This window comes from Dendrobates tinctorius, unplaced genomic scaffold, assembly GCF_039654945.1.
Source record: "Dendrobates tinctorius isolate UK_male_01 unplaced genomic scaffold, ASM3965494v1 ptg000104l, whole genome shotgun sequence".
Taxonomy (NCBI): domain Eukaryota; kingdom Metazoa; phylum Chordata; class Amphibia; order Anura; family Dendrobatidae; genus Dendrobates; species Dendrobates tinctorius.
The window spans coordinates 7,982,061-7,992,016 of record NW_027361772.1 but is presented as its reverse complement, the minus strand read 5'-3'; the positions used below and the strand labels follow the sequence as shown (position 1 = coordinate 7,992,016).

The following is a 9,956-nucleotide window of genomic DNA, read 5'->3' as shown; positions in this document are numbered from 1 at the left end:
ATTATTTTTTAAAAATTTTTATTTATTATTTTTTACACCAAATCTGAGCATTTTTACTCTCTAGATGTCAGAAAAAGGTTAAAAAAAAATAAAGAGCACCTTGACCGCTCCAAAGCACAATCGATGGGACAGCCGGGGAATACAAAGAACAGTCTGATCCGGCAGGAGATGAGGGCTCACTCGTGTGATTCGGCAGCTCTTCTCTGCGGTCTTTCAACTGCTCGAGAGGTTAGGAAAGAGTCAGACCTACGTCAGAGCACAAGGAGTGGTGCAAGCCTAGTACAGTCACTTACCGAAACATGCCCCGGTGATGACCTCCTGGGCTCCACGTTACCCGATGTTCCTCCTAAATAACAGACGTCTGAACTCCTACAACCCTCTGTCCCAGGTACAGAGGTAGCAGAGTGGAGTCTGTATCGGAGGAAAGCTTGTGCAAAATCGCAGTGGATCACCATGGCTTACCTAAAATGGCTCGAAAAGCCGGGACCACCTGTGTGATTCCCCACGCCTTCTGTGCTCCCACCTGTGTCTGGGAGCACAGACATTACACAGAATAAACGCCCCGGAATAATTTCAATGGTTTTATTGATTTTCCAGTGCAATATGCAGATGGCAATGAGGCCGCACCCCGTTGCGGATACGAAGGCCTGACGTTCAGTACCTGGCAGGATGGCCGAGGGCCGTGGCTTTAGATCAGGCTCAGAGAAAGGGTTAAATATAACAAACATGTGACCGGCGGCCCCTGGGAAGGACTACGGGGGTCCGTAATGTGCACATACAATCATACAGGCAGGTAACATGGCTGCGGAGGGCACCGAGAACACGGAGATGGTCTAACAGCAAACTGCCCTGTACAGAAAGCACCGAACGAGCAGTGCATGACGCCGTCCCCGCACGTACACATGGTATGGATTCGTATTCGCCCAGGAGCCGTACTCGGCTTTACGTTGTTCCTCTGTTACTCTTCCTGGAAACATATAAATACATTGACAATATATATAGTGGGCCTTATCCCTATAGAGTCTGAAGGGGTCAGCACTGACCTGACCGCGTCATTATAGGGACAGGTCTTAGCGGTGAGGGAAATGGGATCAGCCACTTGTCATTTCAGTCCTACATTTCCAGGAGGAATAACAGGAGGATAACACAACTTCTCTTAAGAACAGAGTCTTCAGAATTAAGTAAAAAAAAAAACCGGGATGTTCAAGTATACGCTAAACAGGAGATCCAAGGGGACGTGAGCCGAGATGTCCCCCCGCAATACACCAGGACAGAACACATCGTCATTACATAGATACAGTACCAAACAAAGCAATGTACATATTATACCTGTGCGAGGAGGGCACGGCCTAGCACTGCCTTCATCAGTCCGGCAAGGGTAGCACCTAGTCATGACTACCCAAAATCAGGCGTGGCCGGCATCTCCCTCGTACATTCTGGTTGTCCACCTCGATAGTCATACAAATTCCAGGGGTTCTCCCATGTATGATCCGCTGGGACTCCACTGATCACAAGATGGGGGTACTAATGTCCTGTCTGAATGGAGCAGTACCGAGCATGTGTGACCGCTCCCTCATTGGCTGTCTGCAGGAGTGGTGGTCACACATCCGCTTCATTCACATAGGGGATTAGTTTATTCCCAGCGATCAGACATTTATCACCATCCTGGGACGGGTGACAGATGTCGTATACGTGACAATCCCTTTAAAAGAGAAAGAACTGGAATGAAGAGCGTCACCATAAACGGTCAACAGCAGAAGCAAATCCACTGGTAATAAATACCTAGATATATCCTTTTCTAGGAAAGCTGGGTAAAACAGACGTCCCTGGCAAAGCCATTTTTTTTACATCCCCCTTAAAGGAGGCATCTGATTTTGAAACTGAAGGCTTAGAATATGTCATCCATATAGATTACAGGGGCCATACTCCTGGCAAACCCACTAATAGGCTGATTAAAGGGCCACAGCGCTGGTCGCATTGCTGTTCACCAGCCTGTGTTCTAGTGGCCATGCTTGGTACTGCAGCTTAGCTGGATTCACCTTACTGTGGTGCAGTACTAGGGAGCAGCGCTGGCTCTTCTGACTCCCTACATTGCTTACATCCGACTCCCACCACAGCTGCTAGATGAGGGTGATGGGTGTCGGACCCCCAACCAAACTGATATATGTTTATCCCTTTTAGATGCATGCGCTTTGTGCTAAATATTATTCTTACATTGGGTTTCATTAAAAAGTGTGCACCTTTTTGGCTTTTACAGGCTTTTTTTTTTTTATTGCTGGTTGCAGAATGAGTTAACAGAGTGTCCATCAGTGAGCTGGTTCTGACAGCAGAGTTTTGTAATTCCTTTATTTGTCATTTTCAGAGCTCCTCTCAGCCAACAAAGTTCAGTGGTCATAAATCAGCAGAGAGGAGCTTAACAATACTGATGAAACTGCAAGTCGGAAGGAGCTCACTGACAGATTCTCAGAAAACTCATTCTGCAGCCAGCAATAAACTGTGCAACACAGAAGCGATAGAAGGCGACCGGTGCAACATTTTTAATCAAACTCTATTGAAAACAAAATATATTTTTAGCCTAAAAGACATGCATTCAACAAGAAAAACAAATGTCCCTGAAGGTTTCAGTATCCTTTACAGAAATGGATAACTACGTTTAAAGGGGTGGTCACATAATAGACGGCCCTTTTAATACAGAAGGAGCATTCTGGCTACCCAGCTTTCTTCGGAACAGATCAGACAGAGAGCCATCGGATCCATTTCTGAGGACAACCTAATAACTGGCTCCTCTCCTATCATAGGGGACGTTCTCCTCCGAAATCCTGGTCATCAGTAAGTGTACGGCGGCTCAGTGGTGCAACAGTGCCAGCTAGTGGCACAAGGCTATAAGTGCAGGATGACGCAGGCTTGCAGAGGATCTGGCTCCTAGGTAAGTAGCTATGGATCCACAAATCTGTAAAATGCCATCTTGTCCAATTATTAAACACAGACAATACCATGAATACTGATCAGGAATCCCATAGGGTTCCTACTCGGCTAATAGCCTTGCGTCATAGCCTCTTGCAGCCCAGGACAGATTTCCTGTTGTGCTGCACATGCAGAGGTACCATGAAAAGTGCAGAAAGTCCATTCAGTGTCGGTCCTGAGCAGGGATCTCCGGTCACACTAAGTTTTTATTCCGTTTGGGGATAATCCTGCGATACGTCCGGCGCTCGGAGATGTTACGTTTCACCTTCACCGCCATGGGAGAGTTCTCGGGGTTCAGCGAGGGGCTGGAGTAGGACCTTTTTAGGCCGGAGTTCTCCTGTCCTCCGTCAGATTCTGTAAGGCGAGACTCTAAGGCCTGGAGATCTCCGCAGTCATTCTCCATCCGTAAGGCTAAAAGCTTCACGTATGTTTCGTACCGTAATTTCTAGAGAGGAAAAACAAAATAGTGAAAAATCCAGGAGTGAATGAGCACGTCCACGAGGGTCGGATCAGCAACAGATCGGCGGTATAGACTTTTTGGGTGGAAAGTAATTCGGTACGAGCATTGCGGGTGGATTTAGTCTGCATGTGATGGAGAAAAAAATCCACATTAAATAAGTCTTATTTGATTTAGATTAATTGGAATTGAAGAAAACATCCTCCAAAATGGTGGCGTTGTGGGATCAGTGTTATAGGATCTACATACAGTGCCTTGCGAAAGTATTCGGCCCCCTGGAACTTTTCAACCTTCTCCCACATATCATGCTTCAAACATAAAGATACCAAATGTAAATTTTTGGTGAAGAATCAACAACAAGTGGGACACAATTGTGAAGTTGAATGAAATGTATTGGTTATTTTACAGTTTTGTGGAAATACAAAAACTGAAAAGTGGGGCGTGCAATATTATTCGGCCCCTTTAACTTAATACTTTGTTGCGCCACCTTTTGCTGCGATTACAGCTGCAAGTCGCTTGGGGTATGTCTCTATCAGTTTTGTACATCGAGAGACTGAAATTCTTGCCCATTCTTCCTTGGCAAACAGCTCGAGCTCAGTGAGGTTGGATGGAGATCGTTTGTGAACAGCAGTTTTCAGCTCTTTCCACAGATTCTCGATTGGATTCAGGTCTGGACTTTGACTTGGCCATTCTAACACCTGGATACGTTTATTTGTGAACCATTCCATTGTAGATTTTGCTTTGTTTGGGATCATTGTCTTGTTGGAAGACAAATCTCCGTCCCAGTCTCAGGTCTTTTGCAGACTCCAACAGGTTTTCTTCAAGAATGGTCCTGTATTTGGCTCCATCCATCTTCCCACCAATTTTAACCATCTTCCCTGTCCCTGCTGAAGAAAAGCAGGCCCAATCCATGATGCTGCCACCACCATATTTGACAGTGGGGATGGTGTGTTCAGAGTGATGAGCTGTGTTGACTTTACGCCAAACATATCGTTTGGCATTGTTGCCAAAAGTTCAATTTTGGTTTCATCTGACCAGAGCACCTTCTTCCACATGTTTGATGTGTCTCCCAAGGAGGCTTGTTGCAAACTTTAAACAACAATTTTTCTGGATATCTTTGAGAAATGGCTTTCTTCTTGCCACTCTTCCATAAAGGCCAGATTTGTGCAGTGCACGACTGATTGTTGTCCTATGGACAGACTGTCCCACCTCAGCTGCAGATCTCTGCAGTTCATCCAGAGTGATCATGGGCCTCTTGGCTGCATCTCTGGTCAGTCTTCTCCTTGTTTGAGATAAAAGTTTAGAGGGACGGCCGGGTCTTGGTAGATGTGCAGTGGTATGACACTCCTTCCATTTCAATATGATCTCTTGCACAGTGCTCCTTGGGATGTTTAAAGTTTGGAAATCATTTTGTATCCAAATCCGGCTTTAAACTTCTCCACAACAGTATCACGAATCTGCCTGTTGTGTTCCTTGATCTTCATGATGCTCTTTGTGCTTCAAACAGAACCCTGAGACTATCACAGAGCAGGTGCATTTACAGTACAGACCAAAAGTTTGGACACACCTTCTCATTCAAAGACTTTTCTTTATTTTCATGACTATGAAAATTGTAGATTCACTCTGAAGGCATCAAAACTATGAATTAACACATGTGGAATTATATAATTAACAAAAAAGTGTGAAACTGAAAATATGTCTTATATTATAGGTTCTTCAAAGTAGCCACCTTTTGCTTTGATTACTGCTTTGCACACTCTTGGCATTCTCTTGATGAGCTTCAAGAGGTAGTCACCAGAAATGGTCTTCCAACAGTCTTGAAGGAATTCCCAGAGATGCTTAGCACTTGTTGGCCCTTTGGCCTTCACTCTGCAGTCCAGCTCACCCCAAACCATCTCGATTGGGTTCAGGTCTGGTGACTGTGGAGGCCAGGTCACCTGGCATAGCACCCCATCACTCTCCTTCTTGGTCAAATAGCCCTTACACAGCCTGGAGGTGTGTTTGGGGTCATTGTCCTGCTGAAAAATAAATGATGGTCCAACTAAACGCAAACCGGATGGCATAGCATGCCGCTGCAAGGTGCTGTGGTAGCCATGCTGGTTCAGTATGCCTTCAATTTTGAATAAATCCCCAACAGTGTCACCAGCAAAGCACCCCCACACCATCACACCTCCTCCTCCATGCTTCACGGTGGGAACCAGGCATGTAGAGTCCATCCGTTCACCTTTTCTGCGTCGCACAAAGACACGGTGGTTGGAAGCAAAGATCTCAAATTTGGACTCGTCAGACCAAAGCACAGATTTCCACTGGTCTAATGTCCATTCCCTTGTGTTCTTTAGCCCAAACAAGTCTCTTCTGCTTGTTGCCTGTCCTTAGCAGTGGTTTCCTAGCAGCTATTTTACCATGAAGGCCTGCTGCACAAAGTCTCCTCTTAACAGTTGTTGTAGAGATGTGTCTGCTACTAGAACTCTGTGTGGCATTGACCTGGTCTCTAATCTGAGCTGCTGTTAACCTGCGATTTCTGAGGCTGGTGACTCGGATGAACTTATCCTCCGCAGCAGAGGTGACTCTTGGTCTTCCTTTCCTGGGGCGGTCCTCATGTGAGCCAGTTTCTTTGTAGGGCTTGATGGTTTTTGCCACTGCACTTGGGGACACTTTCAAAGTTTTCCCGATTTTTCAGACTGACTGACCGTCATTTCTTAAAGTAATGATGGTCGCTCGTTTTTCTTTACTCAGCTGCTTTTTTCTTGCCATAATACAAATTCTAACAGTCTATTCAGTAGGACTATCAGCTGTGTATCCACCAGACTTCTGCACAACCCAACTAATGGTCCCAACCCCATTAATAAGGCAAGAAATCCCACTTATTAAACCTGACAGGGCACACCTGTGAAGTGAAAACCATTTCCGGTGACTACCTCTTGAAGCTCATCAAGAGAATGCCAAGAGTGTGCAAAGCAGTAATCAAAGCAGAAGGTGGCTACTTTGAAGAACCTAGAATATAAGACATATTTTCAGGTGTTTCACACTTTTTTGTTAATTATATAATTCCACGTGTTAATTCATAGTTTTGATGCCTTCAGAGTGAATCTACAATTATCATAGTCATGAAAATAAAGAAAACTCTTTGAATGAGAAGGTGTGTCCAAACTTTTGGTCTGTACTGTATATGGAGATTTGATTACACACAGGTGGATTATATTTCTCATCAGTAGTCAGTTAGGACAACATTGGATCATTCAGAGATCCACAATGAACTTCTGGAGTGAGTTTGCTGCACTGAAGGTAAAGGGGCCGAATAATATTGCACGCCCCACTTTTCAGTTTTTGAATTTCCACAAAAATTTAAAATAACCAATAAATTTCGTTCAACTTCACAATTGTGTTCCACGTGTTGTTGATTCTTTATCAAAAATTTACATTTGGTATCTTTATGTTTGAAGCATGATATGTGGGAAAAAGTTGAAAAGTTCCAGGGGGCCGAATACTTTCGCAAGGCACTGTATATATCCACATTAAATGACAAGTTATCGCCGATCCATAACATAGGTGATAACTTATTGATGGGGGGTGTCTGACTGCAGAACGGGGAGCTCATTCCCCCGTTACAATGGAGTCACAGTGCGCACGCTCGACCGTCGCTCCATCATTCCCTAAGGGGCTGCCGAGCGCTGCACTCGCATTTATCTGGCAGCCCCAAAGAGAGCGAAGGGAGCGACGATTGGGCGTCGGAACGTCCTCCTAACAGTCCTCATCACTGACCATGAACTATTCACGTGGTCGGAAATCTGACAACCCGTCATGCACAAATGTAATGAGATGTATAATAATCCAAGCCGCACCTCAAATCGCAGGTAGTCTCCGCGCAGATGATAGTCCTCCCATTCACGAGTTTTGCTCTTTGAGTCTGGAAGATTTCGCTGGTGCTCCGTCAGGTCGTCTGTAAACCTGTCCATCAAGGATTCTTGGGACTGAAGCTGCTCTTCCTGTGAAGGCGACAGAACACATCCTCAGTGTTAATATTACGTGTCACATCCCACCGCCATACTCTAATCTCTTGATGAATACTGGTTCCTGTATCCACCATTGTGGAACCGACAGACGATGCCGTGGTAGCCGCCTGCAGCCTTCATGCAGAAGTGATGGGCTACAGTGTTACATCAGCACCTACCAGGTCCAGTTTGCACGGAGTGGAGGGGAGGATTGGTCTGTAAAATCTCCTTTGAGAACCTACGGCAGCTGGAAATGGCGGTGATGAAAACATGGCGGCCACCAAGTTAATACGGGTGATCCACGAGTTCATCTCTTCGGGCGTCCTAATGAGAGGCAGATGACATATTTCATTATTAGTGGAGGTGATTAAGAATAAATAGGATTTATTTCTTCCATGCATTTGATTGGCGTCGTCTTGTTCTGGTCTGTGCCGATACGGAGCTCGGCGGCTTTTTTCTTGCCACTGTGGGTACATATAACTGCACTTTCAGAAAAGAGTTAATGTCATGTAGAGATGTCACAAATTTAGATCAGAGAGGAGTCGGGTGGTAAAACAGAGGGACAGAAGCTCCTCCGAGAGGTAAGAGTGGCTCAATAGAAAATTTGGTTGAACCTATAGACAATAAGACTCAGGATGTGGCGGTAAAAGGTGGGTGCACGATACTTACTGAGTCTGGAAAAGAAATACCCGCCAGTCAGCGGTCTGCAGCCGGAAGACGTGCGGCCTCTTGGTGTACTCGCTGGCTTTCTCAGCCAGAGAATGGTGCACACTGATCACCTCCTCTGGGAACTGGAAGTCCGATCTGTACTCATCCTGCCCAAAAGAGAAGTGTAACACAGGATCATTCTTTCTTAAAACATACAATCATTTTTTTTGAGCCCCTCAAAAATAAAACACAGTAATAACCATAAGAAGAAATGTCCCAGTGCGCCCCTGCAGCCCCTTTGTGTTGGTTACTGATGAGCGGCACAGCACTCCCACCAATACCAGCAGCCTTTTCATATATCATAACTGGGTGGATCACTTTAAAGGGTGATTAAACTTTTTTAAAAACTTTTGAAATGTCAGAAGTTTTGATCGATGGCCGGCCTGATCCTCAGCCCCTTACCAATCGCAGAAACTCTCAGCCATCACAGAAAGAGCATGCGGAATGGGTATGGACTCACAGGTGGTCCATCGGTGCTCCGAGGGTCTGCTGAGCCCCTGCTGCCCCTCCGTCGGAGTCCTTACCAATCAAAAGTTCTGATATGTGGATATATATATTTCTTAAAGTTTAGTTATTCATTGCATTTCGCAAAGGCGGCAACTAGAGGACATCCGTTTTTCCTTTTTGGTAGATGTCTCACCTTTAACAAGAAGATCAGCATCCCCTTTAACACAGCGTGAAAGGATTTCCAGCTTCTTTTCCCCCATGGAGCTATAATGATACAAGAACAAGGTGTGATACACAGAATTCTAGGTAACGGCTCCAATATCATATAATGTGCATGTAAGCAAAATAACAAAACAACAAGACTAATGTTGCTGCTCAAAATGCTAGGACCCCCGACTATCCCCATCAAAGCTAATGGGGGCCATTTACAATTTGTCCTTAACCCTTTGGACACAGATCTGTTATAGCCAACATGACTGTGCTAATAACAGAAGCTGTGACACTAATGTGAGCAGTAGGCTTATGTGGGAGCAATGGCTGAAGGGGAAAAAATCTATGAAAACAAAAACAGTTGTTACCTGTAGAATTTTCTGGAGCTCACGTGAGTTCAAACAGAGATTCAGAAAAAGTTGACAGAGTAGCGGACAATGAGTAACTACATGGTTTACATGCTTTTTTTTTTTTTAAATATTTTGTAGGCACTTTATTTGTGTTCCTATAGATCAGTGTCAGTAGATCGGAGGGGGTCTCAGAAGTGGGACCCTCACCAATCGCTCGGAAGATGGCTGAGAAGTGTGCAACTAAGGAGGCAGCAGCGCACATAGCGGCCTATGACTTTTTAGTGAATCCCATGATCCACTCCGCCAACTTGCTCAGGCAGTGGAGCTGCGCTCCTGCCTCGTTATCTCTGCCTTTCTCAGCCGTTGGGATGGGGGGGGGGGGGAGGTCTCAGGACCCAGACAGACCACCATTGATCTACAGGCATTTAAAGTGCCTACAAAAGTAGATGTATGAAAAAAATCCACTTAAACACTTAGATACTCGTTAAGGAGAATTTTCTTTGTGCACTAGATATTACATTACTTCCCCCTTCAGAAAATAATACGGAAATGGAATAAAAAAAGCAGGTTAATGTCAGGGGATCGGGGGGCACGGCGCTCAGTACAAGCCGCAGTCACTTCCCTAACAAACCCCGGAGTCCAGTTCTTTGCCTTGTCAAAAGTATTACTCTTTATTTCACCATTTTACAAACCTTGGTAGTCACCGTACAACACTAGAAAGCCGGCAATTTTAACTAGATTTGTCTTAAAAGGGCAAAGAACTAGATGCTAGAATTTGTTTTTGTAAATTAGTCAGTCAATCTTGTGCGCCTAGAAATCCGTGCATTG

General features: G+C 45.1%; 1 protein-coding gene across 5 annotated transcripts in view; it reads right to left on the bottom strand.

Moving 5' to 3' along the window:
* Positions 1-568: 568 nt before the first annotated feature.
* Positions 569-9,956, bottom strand: part of LOC141100311 (uncharacterized) — a 99,821-nt gene continuing 90,433 nt past the window's right edge. For all 5 annotated transcript variants that reach the window (XM_073588699.1, XM_073588696.1, XM_073588698.1 and 2 more), the window contains exons 12-16: positions 8,762-8,832; positions 8,083-8,228; positions 7,593-7,737; positions 7,264-7,407; positions 569-3,409 (exon numbers count right to left, since the gene is read on the bottom strand). In XM_073588699.1, coding sequence (XP_073444800.1) covers positions 3,158-3,409; positions 7,264-7,407; positions 7,593-7,737; positions 8,083-8,228; positions 8,762-8,832 — 758 coding nt within the window. In that variant the 3' untranslated portion in view covers positions 569-3,157. The remainder of the gene's footprint in view (positions 3,410-7,263; positions 7,408-7,592; positions 7,738-8,082; positions 8,229-8,761; positions 8,833-9,956) is intronic.